Source organism: Adiantum capillus-veneris, chromosome 15 (assembly GCF_014529385.1).
Source record: "Adiantum capillus-veneris isolate H3 chromosome 15, ASM1452938v2, whole genome shotgun sequence".
Taxonomy (NCBI): Eukaryota; Viridiplantae; Streptophyta; class Polypodiopsida; order Polypodiales; family Pteridaceae; genus Adiantum; species Adiantum capillus-veneris.
Genome location: NC_140945.1, coordinates 157,543,505 through 157,563,920, shown reverse-complemented (window position 1 = coordinate 157,563,920; position 20,416 = coordinate 157,543,505). Strand labels below are relative to the sequence as shown.

The window sequence follows — 20,416 nt, the reverse complement described above, 5'->3', positions numbered from 1 at the left end:
CGAGAGAGGTAACAGAAAACACAAGTCACATCTTGCTTCACCTATCGTGTAGGGGATCGTGACTGTACAAAAATGACTTAAATATGGCACTTTGCATGTGAATTAAGTCTTAAGTCTTAGATTTAGGTTCCTTTTAGTGTTGTTGTGTGTTGATAGCAACCAAAAAGCATGATTAAACTTAGAAAGCATGTTGAAAGAATCTAGAAGTGTCCTTGTCCTTGACAGTGTCTGGTGTTATAGCGTAAGCGTAATATATGAGGCAGTGGAGTTGAGTCCACTTGACCTACATGCCTTGCATGCGAAATTGTAAGCCCTTGGCTACTATGATGGCCTCAGGAGTGAGAGCAGAAAGCATAAGTGCCTTGCACAGTCTGCATTGATAGTGATGCATCATAACATGATGTTACCACACATAAAAGGGGAACAAATTTCTAATCGTAACAGTTTCCCAAACTGGCGTGCCAATTCCCTTGATACCAACTCAATAGGTAGTAGCGTGGCACGGGTGAGAAGCCTTGCTTCATGTGAAATTGTCAAAGCACTTTGCTTTACACAACTGATATTATTTTCCAAATGAAATGTGTAAACATGGAAAAATAAACAAAACTGAATATGGTCTAACCTATTCATCCTGCTGTAACCAGTTGTCTTGAGATGTCAAGGAAAAGCTCGCTTAGATGTAGCTCATATCTGTTGCGCGAGAGAGAATTTTCGTGTATAACATATACACCTTCTTTGCATGTAATGAAATAACCTGCAAGCATATCGCCATATCCTTCCCAAGTTTGTATGCTCATAGCATATGTCAGATGTGGGAAGTCTCAATGCAGGATGCATAAATTGAAGCCTTGCTTCACACAAGTACTTATGGAGTTCCTGAGAGCTCATAGCTACTGGATATTCATGCTAACAGATCTACGTCATATCAAAAGAAAGTCAACCTTGTCAATCATTCACAAACAATAGACTTTGCTTACTTGTAGATCTCATTAAGTACCCTTTTTGATGAATCTTGCCGCCGATTTCAAGAAACAGTGACAATAAGTCGGCCATGCCGATCATGTGTGTTGCTATCGGTTGCCCTAGTCATGTGTATCCAAGCCATACTTGATATGGGTTTGCAATTAATCATCGACCTTTTGCCAATAATATATACAACAAAATTTTAATGTTGAAGATAACTGTCACAAGCCTTGCTTATGCTTGGAGTGCCTAAAGTGCGCTCATCTCCGTTGCAAGATAAAACCATGCAACATATTTTGAAACATTTTCCAAATAAACTGAAGATTTAGACGTACCTTGAATGTTTTCGGATGCACCTTGAAGCCTCTCTAATAGGCTAAACAATCCTCAACATCAGCAATTTTGAAGGTTTCTGCTTTGAGTCGGCCATGCTGAGAATCTTTGCTACCAGGCCAAGCTATGAAAAAAACTCAAAATACCATGCTGCAAATTCTGCAAATTTTGAGACTCCCTTTTTGAAAGGCCCTGGGAACTGTCGTGTTGTATCCTTGCTGATTGGCAGCCTTGTCGTCATAGTAAAACCTCTTTCGTGTGTGAAGAGATGTCCTACTCCTTGTCAAAGGCCTTGCCCGATCTAAATCGTGGCCATGCTTCTACGTTGAACACCTTGGAGGTTTTACTTTGGCCATTGGCACATAGCCCCTTGCATGATGTGCATGCGGAATGCGATTTCCTACTTAATCGCGACTCCAACCTATGCGTGAAAACGCTGCCACTGGTGCTGGTGTGCATGGTTGGGTTCCTTGAACCTATTCATGCTTGCAACCGTGTCAAAACTGCTAAACTCTATCTCTGAACGTTTGCAATTTCCTGCAATTTGTGCCCCATCAATGTTGTATGTCTGCCTCAAGCATATCACAAAGCTTGTGTACCAGAGGTGGGCATCATTTTGGCTAGGGGAATGACCCCTACTGGGCAGAGTGCCCAAAAAAGGGATGAGAAAATAAAAATAAAAAATTAACCACACAATGGCTATGGCGGCACGCTGCCGTCTGCACATGGCAAAAACCAGAGAGAAACACCCGCTGCGGACCTCGCCGGGCCATGGTCCTATGACGAAAATGCCTCTACAGGCTGTGGCGGACCCAAAGCCAAACGCGGCTTGGGTTTCATGCAGGTCAAAATTCTTTCCTCCCTTACCGCAAGCGGCCTTGCACACGGGCCTTGACTTTCGACCTCCTCGTCGTCTACTAAGTGGCCTTGCCCGCGTAGTTCTGCTGCGTCTTCTTCTTCTCCCCATGCAAGACATGAAAATTCCCCCCAAACATGAGGACCACGCCCTCCAAAAATCGCGAGAGAGAGAGAGAGAGAGAGAGAGAGAGAGAGAGAGAGAGAGAGAGAGAGAGAGAGAGAGAGAGAGAGAGAGAGAGAGAGAGAGAGAGAGAGGGACAAGAGACAAAAGACAGATCATGCAATCGATCTCCTTCCCCCCTCTTCCATGGCTCCTCCTCCCTGAGCTCTGATACCAGTGAAAGGACATAGGGAGATAGACATGCCAATAACCACCCAGACATACCCATATATAGGCCCTTGGCCCTCTGGCTCCTAGCTATATATAGCCCCTATATCGCATGTGTATCCATCGGCCCTTGGCCATGGCCATGCCCTCCTATTGTCCTACCCTTGGCATGACAATACTCTCCCACACACACTCACACACACTCTCATTGTGTGAAGTGCAAAGTGCAAGAGCTCCATCCCCTTCTCCAAGCTAGTACACCAACACTCTTGGCTATGGAATGCAAATTCAACCAAGAGCCATACTTCAATGCTTAAGCTTGCCATCTTCTCCATCTTCATTACTATGCTACTATGTATGCTAGCAAGAAGAGTGATGATAAGTGAGGAACTATTTCTTTCTCCTATAGAATGTTTCTTCTTCCTCTTCCCTACCCTCATTCCCCGCTAGCTCTCTCCACCTTCAAAGGTGTCTGAGGCCTTTGGACTAAGGCTTGGGATAGTTTTTTTTTGGTGCAAATTTTATGTTATGCTCGTGATGCATGAGGCTTTCCATCTTCATTGCATCACCTAGGTCGCAAGGAACACAAAGATTGTATTGTACCAAGTCTCTCTTTGATGGAAGAATCTATAATACAAATGCCTATTGAACGGGGGACCGGCTCCACATAAATCCGGTCCTCAACTGTTGTCATGTTCTCTAAACTGTCTCTCTTGCAAAAGTATTGTTCATGCCAAGTTAAGTAAGTACTATGTTTATGTTGCTACCATCAATTAAGTTCATCTCTATACTAACAAAGTAATATCACAAAAATGCTTTCTCTAATTTTCCTAATTCCACTACTCTCAAAGTTCATAGGCCATTTGCATTACAAGTTGGGTTAGCTACGTCCCTTGGATTGACATTTGTCATCGTGGTTCTTGTTATGCAACCTCGAATGAGGAAGTAAATAGTTTATAAGACGAACACCAACACTCCAAAATGGAATTTGAGGAATTAAAAAAGGAGAAATTTAAATGGAATCAACAGGAGCTCCATTATCAAATTGATCAAAATCAGTCGGCTAGGACGATTTCTACCCTCCAAAAGAAGGTTGAGACTCTACATGCCAATAATGCTATTGCGAAAGGGAAAAAGATGCAAGCTAAAGATGCAATAGATAGATTCAAGCGACTTTTGACTCTCAAAAGGGATTTTATAGCACAGTTCATATAACTCACAACTTAATGATGAAGGCCATACTTGAAAAGTATATATATCAGTCCCTAATGGACATCATCACTCTGAATTTTTTTGATTTGCAAATGGTGGTAGAGTTTGTTCAATTTCATCTACAACACAAAACAAATGAATACATCACTGCATTGTCTAATGAAGCCATGATGAAATTCCTCAACAACAAGAAGGCACAAGATGAAGATTATGACAAGGATGAGGAGGCCGAGCCTGAGGAAAAAGGGGTAGACCCCACCAACCAACAAGGATGATGATGATGACAACCCACCATCTCCTCCACCACCATGCTCAGCAGGAGGAGGATCAGAGGCCAATGAGGAGCAGGGCTCTAATGAATCTAAAGATGGGGATGTTGTGGGGCAGGCGCAAACACATGAATATCTAGGCACAGACTCATCCCATCAACAAACACAACCAAATAACCAGCAACAATCAGGATTGCAGTCTCGAGCAACACTTCACCTTAATAAAGGTAAGCAGTTCATTCATGATTCAAACTCTGATTCGGACCATGATCATTACACTAAATTGTTGACGCTCAGTAAGAGCCCGAGGAAACAAAGAGCACTACAACTACGGGAATTCCTACATGATGAAACCATGTACTCTGATTTAGAGATATTTCAGATGTTATATGTTGATGCCTGAAGAATGGTAAACGATTGGAAATCAATGAGATATCATGATCAACAAATCAGTCAGTTGCCTCCACACCTATATTCAGGTGTTAGAGAGAGTGCTAGAATGGTGTTTAATCATTGATGATATGGCAGTCAATCCCCACATCAAGGACACTTCCAAAGACAGCTTGAAAGCTCTAGGATTGCAACTAGAGATGCTTTTAGGATCTAAGCCACCTTACGAGTGCATGAGGGATATTTGCATCTAGATCAAGGAAATGCTGATTCAAATGTAGAGTGTTATTGGATCAAAGAATCAGGGCACTACTGGAAAATAATTCCACTAGTAGCAAGGGGCCAAAGGCCAAGATAACACTAAGGGAAGAAGAAAGACATCTCAAGAGCCTCTACCATCTGGTCAGAATTATCAGGAAAATGATGCATCAAGAAAATCAGATGGTGATGAACTTCCTAGAGTTTATTCTAGATTCACCAGCATTAATGTATGCCATTCCTGCAAAGGAGGAAGAATTAACTGGCTTCTTTCCTACACTATCCTCGAGTATATTGAGCATGTTGACAACCAAAGATACATTCGGATTGTCAATCAGTTGAGGAAATGGTATAAAAGGAGCAAAGATGAATGGGCTACATGGCAAGAGGCTGTCAATAAAGCTGAAGAGAAGTGGTAATAGAAGAATTGAAAGCAAATCTCAAGAATTTCTGACCCAAAATGGGTCAATGGAGAAGCGAGATTGGTGCACTGATTCGAATCACCAATGAGCTGATTCAGTTGAATGTCAAAGTTTCCAAAATTTCAAAAAAGCAATTGGCAAACAAAGGGCAGTCTCTAAACCATAACTCATAGAAATGGCTGAATTATTGTTTGAAGCATAGATTAAAGCTAATCATCCACTACCAATAGGATGGATCCATATGACATCCTTTTGCCACAAACTTGCAAGGGCCCGATTAAACAAAGGTAAAAACACCCCGTATGATGCTGATACAAAGACCTCGGAGGCCCTAACACCTTATGAGATAGAAATGACAGATGAGCGAATAGAGAAACTAGAATAGGAAGACATTTACAGATTAATTTAGAAAGAAAGGGTTGGTTCCAATACTTGACACTGCCTGATTGATCATCAGCAGCTGCTGAAATTTTGGAATATACCAAAAATTAAAGAAAAAGGGGAAGGAATGTAGACGCCGAGAACAACCGTCAGTTGAAGGAATACGCGAGCAGATGGGCTAGTAATTCCCAAGGGTAGTTATTATGGTAAGTGGAACAATGGACAGTCAGTCAAAGGTCCAGCCCGACGGCTATATATAGGGCTCACTAATTCATTTTGAGGAGATCTTAGATCTCTCTTCTTGACTAGTGCTTTGTATCTTAGAGCTCTCTATGCTCTTGTATCTTTATAACCCTAATTAAGCTCAAAGTAGACTTCACTCACATTGTTGTACTAGCTTACACTAATCTGAATATATTCCAGTTCTAGTCTCCAGTTTCAGTGTTCAGCCTGAGTTCTAGTTCCAGTCTTTGTATTTCATTCCAATCTTGTCTGATCTAAAGTCATAATTCTAATCTGAACTAAACTCTCCATCATACTTTTGTATGGCACTTCTGCGTGATGTGCATTGTATATTTAGCATTTTCACTTTGTGCCTAACTGCAAGACAAAATGTTTAACTATTCACATTGCTTTTATGTAGCTTGATTCAAACATTGTCCTTTGACTTGCTCAATTGGACGACACCCGTACACAATTACCATGTTGATGCTTTCTGTATTTTTTGAGTTTGTCAATGCTTCCTTAAGTTTAATTTAGGCACAAGTTTTCCTCACTAGTGCATGCTCAATCTCGATCATTGAGTCTAAATATAAAATAGACACTTACTTCTTTTCTCACAGTTTGAAAATTCAAGTTATGTATTATAGTACTCATTGCACTCTGTACATGTTTACTTTATTCCTAGGTGATTGATGTGAATCTACGTATGTCCTTGTTTGGCAATGCATCTTATATATTGAAGCCCAACGTTCTCCTTTGCATAACCATTCTGTAATACGAGGGGAACCCTTTATCCCGACATTTTCCTCTTCAAATATGTTTTGCACTAGGCTTTGTGATCGACAACCTAGACTCCTTACTCCCTACGATTGTGACAACACGTAGTTCTCTCTCTCTCTCTCTCTCTCTCTCTCTCTCTCTCTCTCTCTCTCTCTCTCTCTCTCTCTCTCTCTCTCTCTCTCTCTCTATATATATATATATATATATATATATATATATATATATATATATATATATATATATATATATATATATATGAGAAACAAGACAAAATTGACTACGTCTTACTTAGAGTAATAAATACACATACAATTGTTTTTCTAAAGTTCATCAATGACGTGAAATTGGACCAGGTTACAGACAGTTATTGAGTTAATCAATCATCATACACACAATTCTTTTTTAAAAATTAATCATTGCGCTTCGTGTTTTTGTACTTTGTTTACTTCAGTTCTAGTTGCTTGATGTCAATTTGCATATGTCCTGTTAGGTTCTATAGCAAGGCCCACAAGCAAGACTAGTTTTTTTAATGTGGTGCAGACATACTAGGTAGAGCTTTCTTGCGAGAGAAATCCCACCCATTTTTCACCAATCCAGAGCGGGACTCGGCGCTAAAGAGACTTTCAAAATGATGCCATGAACAGCCAACACGTGTAATGCAAGCGGAGGGCGGAAGAAAGTCTATAATATCCAGGAAGACGAAACTGGTGTTTGGTGGACATGGGGCCTGTGGCAGCAGCTAGGTTACCCTTCCAGTGCTCTTCTTCTACCCTGCTACACTCTCCTCAAGTGGGCGCTCCTTGGAAAGCACGCAATTTCAGCTTGCTCATCCCCTCTTCTCCCCGTATTCTCCCCTGCCTACAAAAGCAGGCCCACAGGACAAGGACTGCCACCTTCAAGAGGGCGCTTATATGTGCAGAGGTCGCCCAAGAAGCAAAGACGGAAGCCTCAGCACCATCAGTGCCCTCTACACAGAAAGCTTGGTATTATGATGAGTATGGAGCTGCTAAGGAGGTGCTAAAGTTTGGTGAGGTTGCTGTACCCCAGCTGCAGCCAGACCAAGTTCTCATCAAAGTACATGCTGCTGCCCTTAATCCAGTCGACTTCAAGCGACGGCTGGGAAAATTCAAGGCCACAGATTCAGCCCTTCCGGTACCTTTCTTGTTGCTAATATTCATACTCTTTCATTGCAAATGTATATTTGTTTTGCTGTGCACAAGCTTTGTTTATGTGAGTTCTGGTACTTTGAGTGCGACTGCCCTCATAGCCTTGAGTAGTGTGGCTTTAGAAATTTGCTCCCTGCCCCTGATGAGTTTTGAATCAACAAAAGCAAGTGGAGCTGTCATAAATCTCGCAGAGCAGTGATTTATATTCGTTCTAGAGATGAACAAGGGGATTAGAACTTGAGGACAGATAGTTTTGTCAAGTGGCTTAAACCGATTGGTAACCCATTGGAGAGATCTCCATAGTGAAGAAATTTATTTTAGAGATCTTTAGCCATAAACATTTTGTAGTTGGTGCTTTTATCATTTAGCTAGGCCGCGTTGATCCTTGAGTGAGGCAACTAATTTGGTAGAGTATAGGCAAACGCACGAAGGGCTGAAATCGTTCGTTGTGTCCTTCTGTTCCTATAATTCATCAGTATGCAAACGGTGGTGCAGCCTTTGCAGCACTCTCTATCCTCTTCCGACTCTTATCACGAGTGCAATCTCGCGTAAATAGTGATTCTACCCCAATTTGTAGATTTTGCGAGTCCATGAGTTAGAGTGTTATAATATTGTGGTAGTGATGTCTATGAACACACTTAGGATCGTCGGGCCACTTTTTCCCTCGCTAGGAGGTTTTTTCCCCGGCTTGTATATATGCCCATCACTTTAAGAGAAGCCTTATTTGTGTATTCATACACTCAACAATACTACTTCATGTGTTGTGTGCTCTTGAGCTTTTCTTTGATCTTCTCCATCTTCGCGTTTACTTTGGAGCCATATTTTCAACAAGTGGTATACGAGCAAGCTTTGGTATCTCTGACAATGTCGTCAGTGTTATGATGTAAGACCAAGTTTTGTGGATTATAGGTGTTGTGAATGATGGTGTAAGTTCTAGGAGTTCTACAGCTAAAGTTCTTTTCCTATTGTTGAGCAAGGACATTGGGGGATGCCATGGGTACGAAATCTCATGCATTCATTGCATTTTCTGATAAGTGCCTCATTACTCTACACATTTGTTGGGCACGAACAACAAAAGAGGCATGGGATATACTAGCTTCTTTGTATGCAGGTCTTAATCTGGCAATTATTGCTTGCTTGTGTAAGGAGCTAGTTATGCTTGAGGAGGATGATATTTCTCACAGAGATTTATGAGCAATTAATTGCCATTGGTGAGGTCATTCCTTTAGAGCAAAAGAAGAATACCATTGTTGCCACCTCCAATGTTTCTGCAAATAGCAGTCATATCCTCGTAGTTGTTGCTTCTTTGATTAGCAATAATTCATAGAAGTCTGGTGATAAAGGCAAGAAGAAGATGAAATGTCATTACCATAAGGCAAATAGTCTTCTCATCAAGCAATGTCCTAAGCCTAAGGCTAAAGAGATTCATTAGAAAGATGCAAATGCAGCCATTGTTGATGCTTCTTCAATGAAAATTTCGAAAATTGTTGTGGAGAATATAAATAGCGCATAGTGTTGAATATAACCCATTTGTTCATGATGCATGTATTGCAAAATCTATGGATCATGTATGGTACTTTGACATGGTGCAAATTGCCAGTAAGCGCATTACATCAGATTGTGATTTGTTTCTCTTGAGACTCCCAAATGGAAATGTCGTCATATGTGCCAACAACACCTCTTTTCTAGTTAATGGAGTCAGATAGATTGTGCTTATTGCTGCAGGTGACAACTCATTCACATTTGCTAATGCTTTGGTTGAACCTCGGATCAAGAAGTACTTTTTGTCTGTATTGGCACTTGCAAAACTTGATCTTGTAATACATATTGTGCATGATCTCAGTTTTGGTGACACTATTGTGGTATTTGATACTTTGTTTCATGGGCTGTGTATGCTCAATGCTCAGAAGAAATGTGTGGAAGATTAAGATGCACAATTTTTTATTCAAAGGTTGTTTTAGATGCAAAACCTTCGCATGCACATTTTGGATGTTTGAATTTTGCTAATTGTTGTGTTTGTAGCGTCTATAGAAGATACAATTGCTTCATTGCTCCCTCTTGAGGCATCATTGAAACATGTATGAGAACGTTGTATTGGGCAAGATGCGGCGTTCTAAGTTTCTTAAGGATGGTTTGTGCAGGCTACTAAAAAATTGGAGTTTATTCATAGTGGCCTTTGTGGTTTGATACATATTACATCTCTAAAAAATCGTTTTTACTTGGTGACTTTTATTGATGATTACTCTAGGCATGCATGGATGTATTCTCATTAGGGAAAGTCTGAAGTGTTTGTGCTTCAAGCAATTTTTGCTTATGGCTAAGAATGTATCTTGGTTGTACTATGGGCACTCTCAGTTTTGATTGAGGGGGGGGAGAATAAGGACTTCAATGCATTTATGGCGAGTTTGGGATAAAACACCAACGTACAGCTCCGAATATCCCTTAGCAAAACTGTGTTGCTGAGAGGAAAAATGGGTCACTTAGAGATGGCTCTAATGCTTCAACACCATGCTAGCAGGACACCTTGTAGCTCTCTCTTTGCAGTCCCATCTGAATGATCAAAGTTATTGCTTTGGCATTATTTCTGTGTCTCGCTCTAGGTGTGTTTGTCACCATGCTGTGTTCTCTCGTGTCTTCTTTAAAGGTCACCTTTTGCAAATGGACACTTGTGGAGCTGAGGTACACTGAGCATGCAAAGTAATGGACAAATTTAGGCTTCTACATAAAGAGCATGATTAGATGGTTTCAGGTTTGGCGATTGTTGGCATTGATGTTTTGGCAGGCACTTCTTTCATACATGGCACTTCGTCTGGATTTAAGTTGTAGAGTTTTTACACTGCAACTTTTTCAAGCTTACTTTTGTTCTCATTGAAACAGACTGTTCCCGGCTATGATGTTGCTGGTGTCATTGTGAAAGTAGGCAGTGGGGTCACTTCATTTAAGGAGGGAGATGCTGTGTATGCTGATGTAAGCGAGCATGCTCTCAACGGGCCCAAACAATGGGGATCAATCGCCCAGTACACAGCAGTTGAGGAGAAGCTTCTAGGAGCAAAGCCCAAAAACTTGAGTTTTGCAGAAGCAGCTAGTTTGCCATTGGCCATTGAGACTGCCTTTGAGGGACTAGAAAGAGCTAGTTTTAAAGAAGGGCAAAGCATACTTGTGCTGGGTGGAGCTGGTGGTGTAGGGAGCCTCGCGATCCAAGTGAGCACCACAGTTGTTTTCTCAATTTACACAATTTATTTCTATCTGTGTGTGTCTTACAGATGTATGCTCACTTTTCCTCAATGACAGCTCGCCAAGGAAGTGTTTGGAGCATCACTGGTGGCTGCAACTGCTAGTACCTCCAAGCTGGATTTTTTGAAAGAGATTGGAGCTGATGTAGCTATTGATTATACAAAAGAGAAGTATGAGGACAGGCCCGAGAAATACGACGTTGTCTTTGACGCAGTTGGTAAGTAAAAAAGGTTGCCAAAAGTTAGTGGGGAGATTATGTGAGCTCAACACTTTCTTCTTTTCATCATTAGCCCCCCTTTTGCAGCTGTTTTCAATGTCTATGTGAATGCAGGGGAGTGCGACAAGGCAATCAAGGTTGTGAAGGAAGGCGGCTCTGTGGTTGTTTTAACAGGTGCAATTTCCCCTCCTGGTTTCCGTTTTGTGGTAACTTCGAAGGGAGAAAGCCTGGCTAAGCTCAATCCATACCTAGAAAGTGGGAAAGTAAAGCCCATTATCGATCCAAAAGGCCTATTCAAATTCAGTGAGGTTGTAGAGGCCTTTTCTTACCTTGAAACAGGGAGAGCAACTGGCAAGGTAGTCATTGCCCCCATAGAGTAGCAATATAATCGTGCAGCTACGATATGCCTTGCATACTCGGTTGAGTGTATAGTATTTATCTGACAAATAAACTCCTCTTATTTTGTGGATTAATGAAGAAGGTTTTTGTGGAGACATTTTTTCATGTGTACTTTTAAATTTTGAATTATGTGAACCCATCCTAAGAAGGTGGACAAAAACCAACCATATACTGGCCTTTTTTTAGATATGTTGACCAGCGAAAAACTTCCACTACACCACTGTCCAATTAAATTTCAGCTCTCAACATCATGCTCCGAGGTGTGACTAAAAGGGATTAAATAGGTCTTTATGTTGGATGATATACATGTCTGCCCCAGCATCCAGCTTCTCCTTTTATCATCATGAAGGGGAAGGATTGAAGGGCAGAATTGAAGCTTCTTGTCGCAATGCAGTGAAATTAGATGGGTAGCCGTGGGTGGATAGAGCAAGATGGCTGGTTGACAAGAAAAATGCATCATTAAAAGTTGGGGCCAGTTGTATAGAAATTTGCTGCCCTGCAAGGAAAAGCTTCATCTATCCACATGAGGTGTGATCCTCAAGCAATAAATAGCAGTGTTCTCAACAATCAATAATATCTTGTGATGGTAGCAGGTGGGTTGCAGATTGAGGGTTTTGTAAGGATCATAGCAGTGACAAAAGAGGAGGTCTGATTAATCAAGCTGAATGTATTACAAGTGGTGGACTAGTCAAGTGTACGCAAGCAATTATGAGCAGTTGGGATTGACTTGAACTCTTACATCCAGCTTTTGAATAGCTCTTGCCACAAATGTTACATATCTACAATCCTCCCAGAAGTAACACAATCAACATACAGCTTCTATTTTCTGACTGAAAATGTAGTTTGTAAATAACCTCTGCACGAGGGTGACAAGCTCGACATTGATACTGCATTTGCTTGGTCATTATCAAAGCCATTTTAACCCCTGGTAATACAGCATGCTTGGTTTGATCACTGGTTCAGGTTGGCACTTGAAAACAAACTAAAACAAAGGCAAAGATGAAGGTCACGTTAGCATTGTAAAATTATAAAAGTGAAAAGAAGTTGAAGAAAACATGATTTTGCCAACGTCCACTGCCCATGGCCTCTTGCTGCATGGCGTATCTCGCCTCTCAATGGCCTTGCAGCGCGACACCCTCCCCGCCTTCTTGCACAAGATCCATCCCACCCTTGCCCCTGTCCCCACCTCTCCCTCCCCTTTTTTTTTTCCATAAAAGCGAGAGTATATTATAGAGAGAACGAACTTACAAAATTCAGTCCAGCACCAAAAACGTAGAGGGCTACATGACCTTGGTTACAAAAGGCAATATACCGATTACATTGCATGTTGGGGAGCTCATTGAGCAGATCTTCAAGGTGTTGCGAGATTAACCCCTTGTGGAGTATTTCTTGCCATGCGATTCTACCTCTGCATTGCATTCTTCCATCATCCTTTCTAGATGATCCATCGAGCCATCAATCGGTAGCTACTGAAGTTTGATAATGTTGGCCTTGTTGTAGTATCCTTTGCAATCCGTCAGCACTTTATGGTTAGCCTTGTAGATCTTGCATTGCTCGAGCTTGAGTTAACCTGTAAGTTCACATGTGAGCAGTTTTTTTAGACCCTGGGTCTGGTAAGTACTGTCAAAAAGTCCTTTGTTCCTGTCGATCCAAATAACCCAACAAAACTCAGCTTTGATTTTATTCCATAAAACAGTGGAGATTCCCACATTGTCCCCTGGTATTAATTGCTTCCAGCTAGGGGTGAACCCCAATGCTTTTATCAAGGGGCCAAGAATTATATTATTGAACTGATGATTCAAAAACAAATGGGGAATCTCTTCAGGATGGTTGTTGCAGCGAGTGCAGTTTTCATCTCTGATACCTGCTTTGCTGAGTTTCTGACCTGTGGCCAGGGCCTTATGAAGGACAAGCCAAAGCAGCACTGAGTGTTTTGGCAAAGTGGCAAGGTTCCATATGGTTTGGAATTTCAACTTCCATTGTCTTCTATCAAGGGATACATTCCACCTTTGGTTGAGAGTAACATGAATAGGCTCTTTCAACGAAGGAAGGATCATTGGGGGGAATTCGAGCTTTGTACCTGCCTTCCAGTAAAGGGCCTCATGGGTGGGGTTGTCTTTGAAGGACAGAGTCCAGAGTAGCTCTTTAGGAAATCGAGTTTGTCTTGACTGGATGAGTTGAACCTCCCAAGGTTGTAGAGGTGCTTTATTGAGAAGCTCGGTGGTGGTCACCACCTATGTTCTGACAGGATCCAGATGTCAACCCATTTGTTTATTCTTTTGTTGTGGATTCTAAGGGCAGTTCGAGCATGTCCCCTTTCAATGGGCTGTATTGGTGGGAGTGACCACCAAATAGAGTCAATGGCTCTAAGGGGCCAGCTGTGTTTAGAGGCCCAGTTAATTCTGATCAGTGGACGGTATTTCTCCCAGGCCCCCCACAGTGATTTGATCAAGTCAAAACCTTTGGGGGAGATGGGGAATTGGCCGAAGAAGATGGTTATCCAAGGAAGTTCGTTCCATCCTCTGATTCCTTTGAGATGAAATTGATCCAGGTCTCTGAAGAGCAGCAGGTTGAGCTAAGGCCCGAATGATAGATTTAGCAGCAAGCTTGTTAGCCCAACACTCTATGCTTATCACCCCCAGACCCCCTAGTTGCTTGGGTAGGCAGCAAGTGGGCCAATTGACTTTGGCTAGACCTTTCTTGTAAGGATCTCTGGCCCAAAAAAAAATTCTACATGCTTTGGTGATGTCTTTCAGATGTTGATCGGGTGGTCTCCAGCAGGAGAGGAAGAAAAGAATGTATGCTGACAGGAAGTGCTTGATCATGAGGGCCCTTCCCGAGATAGATGCTTGAAACCCTGCCCATCTGTTGAGTTTGATGGCAAATCTATCCTTGATCCATTGCCATCTTTGACCCAAAGTGACATTAAACCCCATGGGAATACCTAACAGCCTAAACACAACTCCTCCTTCAATTAGTTTACATCCTTGAGTGAGCATCCAGCCTGGAATAGGGGAGATTGAAGCCCTAACTCCTTATTTATCATGGTTGATCTTGGATTTTGAGGCGATGCAAAAAGTGTTAAGACATTCCCAAAAATTTTCCAATGACTGGTTATCGTTGTGGAGAAGAGCATTGGTGTCATCTGCAAACTAAGAGAGGCATTGTTGTTTCCAATTAGGAGTATCCACTCCTCTAATGAGTCCTTTAGCCATTTTGTCTTTGATTAGCCAGTTAAGGGCAGCTGCCACAACAAACAAGAGAGGTGCCAGGGGGACACCCTTGCCTAACTGATCTCGATAGGGTAAAAGGCTCTGAAATGGCATTGTTGATAGCAATCCTTGCCAGCGCGTTACCCATGAGGGTTTTCACAAATCTTATCAAGTTTGGCCCAAACGCCATCATGTGAAGGCTTTCGGTAATGAAGATCCATTCCAACCAGTCATAGGCCTAATCGAAATCCACATTTGCAAATACAAAGTCCTGTCTTGAAGCTTCAGCATGATCAATCCCTTCCCATAAAGCAATTACTGCTTCCAGGATTCTTCTTCCCTTTATGAACCCTTTCTGTTCCTTGCAGATCCAGGTCATGAGGGCAGGTGTGATCCTCTGAGAGATAGCCTTTGCAAAAATTTTGTAGGTTGAGGTCAGCATAGTAAGGGGACGCCAGTTAGTCAAGTTTTCTCGGGGACCTTGCTTGTGGAGCAATTTGATAATCCCTATATTTATAGATGTTGGTAGGGCTTGGTGCTTGACTGATTCTTTCGAGACGAGCAAGAGCATTGGGGCTAGAGTGTCTCTGAAGGTGATGTAGAATTCTTAAGGGAACCCATTCTTGCCCAGGTGTTTTTTTAGTTTTAAGAGAGTCGATAGCCCTTTTAATCTCCTCAAGGGCGAGGTTGGAATCGAGTTGTTTGGCTACTCCTGGGGCGATCACCAACTTTCTGCACTTCCAAATAGAGTTTCTGGCTGTTAAGATAGGGTCAGCGAGAATCTCTAGAGGACTGAAAACATTGGAGAAGTAATCTCGGGTGAGCTGAAGATTTTCATCCTGAGTAGTGGCAATGCCTACATTGGAAGTGATTAGGGGGATGATCTCCCTTTGGTGTTTTTCCCTAAGGCTCTTAAACATTTCTTTGGTGGGCCTATCGACTTTACCTGCTCACGAGTCTCTAAAGAAGGAGGCTGAGTGGAGAAGAGTGAGGTCCTCCTCAGTTCTTAGTTGATTCCTGAGAGTTGTTATCTTGGATTGGGCAGCCAGGTCGCATTTGGTGGCTGATTCCAATTGAACCAGTTCGTTGTAGATAGCATCTTTTCTTCTTTTCCTGATCATAGACACCAATTTTTTGAAGTGTACCAGAGTAGACTGTGCGTTTTACTGCATTGACCCGGGCTTTGGCCGGAGCTAGATCTTTAGAAAATTCCTGGATCCAAATAGCTTTAATTTGTCCCTGTACTTCAGGGAGCTTGAAAAGATTGGGGTCGGTGTGGAACCAGTGATTTTTTATCTTGGTGGTTTTGTCGTCTAGAGTTATAAGAAGGGGGTAATGGTCTGAGGCACAAGAGGTGAACTTTGGCTTGGCTTTTAGCCTATTGAAGTCTCTAGCAAGGGGGAGGCTGATGTAGCACCGAGCCAGTCTTGCTTTCCTTGCTAGGTCTCCTTTGGAGTAGTTCTACCATGTGAACTCTTCCGGGTAGCCTATATCCTAGAGGTCTTGTTTGGAGATAGAGAGGTCCATGTCATTTTCTCGGCTAAGGAGATAACACTTTCTTGATTCCTGAATCTGTTTTCGTGGTTTTCCACCATATTGAAGTCACTAAAGAGGATAGTTGGGCCTTCAATAAGAGAAAGTTCCTTCCATATCTTTGTACGATTGACCACTGAGCCAACAGCATAAACTGAAATGAATGTGGCTCGTATGGGTTCAATGACTGGGACTGCTACCTGGTGTTCCCCTGCGGCTAGGTGGTCTTCCTTGATTTGCCAGTGCAAGGGAAGCCCCAAAGCTGCTCCACCTGATCCTTTAGGGTGGTTAGAGACCCACAATTTGTGGGTTTTGGAGATAGTCTCCAATCAATTCAACAACTCGCTGCCTGTGATTTTTAGTTCGTGAAGTTCAATCACCCGTGTCGGGCAATTGAGAAGCCAGTTCTTCACTTTTTTTTGACTTGAGAGGGTTTGTGAGACCCTTAGTGTTCCAGGAGAGAATTCTCATTTGTTGGCTCTTCTGTCTCTCCTATTCTTGTTCTGAGTATCCTTGGGAGAGTGCTGGGTGACAGCCAGATGGGTCCTTTTGGTTGCACTACCAACGCTTAGCATCAATGAAGATTCCCACTAATAAAATATTAAAAAATATTCCCTAATCTGGGTCCTTTTGGTTGCACCACCTGCGCTTAGCATCAATGAAGATTCCCACTAATAAAATATTAAAAAATATTCCCTACTACTTGGCACAGCTAATTAAAAACCCATACTTAAACCAGATACTTGAGAATCCCCCGCCCCTTCACTCCCCTGCTCCTCTGCAACGCATCCACCCTCGCTCTACCTGCCTCGGACCCCCTGCCAGCCGCCTCTGCTGTGGGAGTGGCTCCTGCGGGGCTATCCCGTGTCTACTCTGAAGAAGTCTGTGATCCGTCTTTGAGATTGGCTAGCCTCTCCACTCATTAGGCTATCTTTGTGTCTGCACAGCTCGAGCAAGAACAAACCCAGGCATTTCTGATCCTCGTATCCCATGACTCTGGAGAGTGGTCCAAAACCCTCTCTGAACAAGCAATGGAAGCGGCCTCGTATCTCGTAGTAGACGGGGCAGCGGCATGTGTAGTGCAACTCTGTCTCAAGCTCCATGTCACACAAGGGGCATGTCCTGGCCTCTGCCGGTACTCCGCTGTATCTCACAGTCTCAATCCGCAGCTGGTGAGAAGATGTGCGTAAATGGCCAATAGCACATCGTATCCCATGAGACAAGTGGGTGTCCATGTATCTGGGTCTTGTCACAAAACCATCCTCCGTAAGCTGGAGAAGATGGTCTCTGTAGAAAGCCATCTTCGTGCCCAGTTCCTGTGTTGGTTGCATCCATGTCTCCTGGTGTCTAGCTGGGTCAGGTCTTGGCGGATGAGCCTGGTGATCTCGGACTGTGTAAGAGTGAGAGATGGTGCATCCAATGAGTACTGGAAGGGTGGCAACCTGTCTATGTTGAAACCATGGGCTTGAAACCATGATGTCATCTCCCCATACCAGCATGTTGTATCTCCCTGCATGGCTAACTGTCGAGAGGACTCAAGTGCAATGCGAGCATATCTATCTCTAGGAAGTTCCCATGTGCCGTGTATGAAGGAGACTGATCTAGTGAGCGCCTCAACCACTAGTGGGGGGGACGCTAGCTCTACTCGGATAATGGCACGTGGTACTGATGCCTTGGCTCTAATGAGCCGCGAGATCATAGAGACGAGAGGCTTCTCCATGTTCCCCCATCCATCAGTGCGACCCGACCTCCCGTGGTGATCCAATGAAGGTCCCCATATCTCAGCTAGAGCAATGCAGAAGCCACCAAAGTGTCAAAGAGCCAGAGCTTCGTTCGAGGCTCCTTAAACCGAATCTGCAAACACATCCTCTACAATCTACCCAATGTTGCATGGGCTCTAGTTAATCTGGTCTCTGCTGCTCTCCTCAGTGAGGATGCAAGTCCGCTAAAAACCACTCCAAGGTAAGTGTAAGCATCTGTGTACTCCACAGTCTCCTAGTCGTATGTGAATGTAGGTGTTGACCTCCTGATCCACTGTGGGGTGGTATTAAACACCATAACCTTGGATTCCAAGGTTGACAGACAAACCACTTTTGTGGGCAAACCTATGCAAAGCATGCAAGTGACGTTGCATCCCCTCTGGAGATTCGGAGATTAACACAATATCATCAGCATATAACAAAAGTCGAATCCATGTCCCTACCAACTGTGCACCTCTATCACCATCGCTCTCAATGTAGTCAGAAACCTCATCCACATACATACCGAATAGAGCAGGAGAGAGCGGGCAGCCCTGCTTCACCCCAATAGTGGAGTGAACCGGTGTAGATAGTCCCTCAGGGGTGCGTACATGCCCTGCTACTGATCTATACAATGCCATGATCCCCCGAATGAGCTCTGTGGGTACTCCCATCTCCTGTGATCTGCGCATCAATCTAGCTATGGCTATTGTGTCAAAGGCTTTGTGGAAGTCCACAAAGCTACAATAGATCCGTCTCCCATGAGATCTACCCTCCTCGATGATGGCCCTGAGTGTCAAGATATGGTCAAGAGTAGAGAAGCCTCTCCTGAACCCTGCCTGCCCAGCTGCACGCATTCCTTCCCTCTCTGCACATCTACTCAACTGCTGCTCAAGAATGGATGCATACAACCGTGCCAGAGTGTGTTTCAATCATAATAGTGCGAGGATTCCCAGGCTCCATGGGGTCTCCTGACTTGAAGATAGGTACAATCGTAGATAGGCTCCAAGTGTCCGGCAAGCCCTCACACATGGCACGGTTAAAACATAACTGCTAGAAGCTCTGCTAGTAGGTCTTTGGCATGCATGAAATGCTCAGCCACTAAGCCATCATGATCATATGCGCTCCCAGTCCTCATCCTATCAATGGCTTTCTTCACCATCTCAGCGGTGAAAAAAGCACATATGTGTGGGCATGGATCGGGGGGGGGGGGGGGGGGGGGGGGGTCGGGAAGGGGCGGCTGTCCGGGTACTGTGTACAAAGATGATGCGTACTGACCCAAGTCTCTGTGGAGGTAACAACAGGGGGGGCGGGGGGGGGGGGGGGGGGACTACTCATGAAAGAGCCGCCACGCCTCAGGCGAGTCCTAACTCAAGAATAGCTGGTATAGATCCTGCTCTAGTCGAGTCAAAAATGCCCTCTTCTTTCGCCGCACCAGATGTCTGAAGTCATTCTGTGACTGGCTGTGAGTGACGTCCCCCAAAAGCACCTCCCTCTGAAGTCTAGCTCTAGTATGGCGGCACTCCTCATTGTACCATTTGTTCTGAGGCATGCTCCCTAATCGGCGTCTCTGCTCAGGCTGGGTGTGTGGGTATGCCTCTGCTGCTGCATCATGTAATGTATGTGTCAGTATAGTAGTAAGCTCCTCCATAGGTTATGAAGGTGTAGCGAGTAGGGGCTGCTACCCGTGGCCTGTGTGCTACACTGAAATGGAAGGAGATGGTCATCGACACAAGAGCATGATCCATTGCCACCCCAACCGGTCTGGGCCCAACTGTGAGATCCTGGATACTAGAGATGAGATTCGGCTGTGCCATGACATAGTCCACTGTGTTGGCTCCATGTCTGTGTGGGAAGCATGTGAAACCTCCCGCAGAGCAGGAAACCTCTGTAGGCCATTCAAGATGGCTAGTCCATGTGCGATGCGCATGTCTATCAAGTGTTGCCCATACTCAGTATATTCCACATCGCGTGATAGTCTGGACATGCCCGTCTCTACAACATCTAGCTCTCTCGGCATCTCCTCTGAAGTATCATAAAACACTGTCTGGTGATAGGCAATCCTAGCATTGAAGTCCCCTAGAATGATAATGTCACCATCTCTAGAGAACTCCCATATGTCATCATCCAAAATAGAAAAGGGAGACTGTCCTCTAGGTGATGCATAAATTGACGTACTCGGAGGGAAAGTAGCAAATAGCAATGTAGAGATATCTGTCTGTCTCTGCTTTCAATCTCACCCACATGTACCTAGCATGCTCATCCCCGCGGGCTATATGTATCAATGGCTGCAAATCCTCTCTAAATAACATTGCCACTCCCCCCGAGCCCCGTCCTCTGTGCTCTGAGCGTGTCTCCTGTCTGTAAGCTGTCTCCCATCTGTATCCACTGATGTAAGGCATGGATTGCCCAAGGGCCTGGTGTGTCTCAAGAGTAAAAGATGATGTCTCTTCCAGTAAAACTATCCTCAAAAGCACCCACATCAAGACGCATAGATCCA

General features: G+C 43.7%; 1 protein-coding gene and 1 long non-coding RNA gene across 2 annotated transcripts; one reads left to right on the top strand and one right to left on the bottom strand.

Moving 5' to 3' along the window:
- Positions 1-7,096: 7,096 nt before the first annotated feature.
- On the top strand, positions 7,097-11,525 carry AOR (Oxidoreductase, zinc-binding dehydrogenase family protein). Its single transcript, XM_086483272.1, has 4 exons — positions 7,097-7,568; positions 10,460-10,783; positions 10,874-11,033; positions 11,148-11,525. The coding sequence occupies exons 1-4, from the start codon at positions 7,137-7,139 to the stop codon at positions 11,411-11,413; spliced, it is 1,182 nt and encodes a 393-aa protein (XP_086339398.1). The 5' UTR covers positions 7,097-7,136; the 3' UTR covers positions 11,414-11,525.
- A 494-nt stretch (positions 11,526-12,019) lies between these two features.
- Positions 12,020-19,025, bottom strand: LOC147441734 (uncharacterized). Its single transcript, XR_015184338.1, has 2 exons — positions 12,681-19,025; positions 12,020-12,414 (listed from the first exon to the last, which is right to left on the bottom strand). It is a non-coding gene; the product is annotated as an uncharacterized LOC147441734 (long non-coding RNA).
- Positions 19,026-20,416: the final 1,391 nt, after the last annotated feature.

Bases quoted from the DNA above. Each gene is read 5' to 3' on its own strand.
- AOR (XM_086483272.1), top strand. From the start codon at position 7,137: ATGGGGCCTGTGGCAGCAGCTAGGTTACCCTTCCAGTGCTCTTCTTCT. The intron at 10,784-10,873 runs GTGAGCACCACA...CCTCAATGACAG, and splicing joins TAGGGAGCCTCGCGATCCAA to CTCGCCAAGGAAGTGTTTGG. The intron at 11,034-11,147 runs GTAAGTAAAAAA...ATGTGAATGCAG, and splicing joins CGTTGTCTTTGACGCAGTTG to GGGAGTGCGACAAGGCAATC.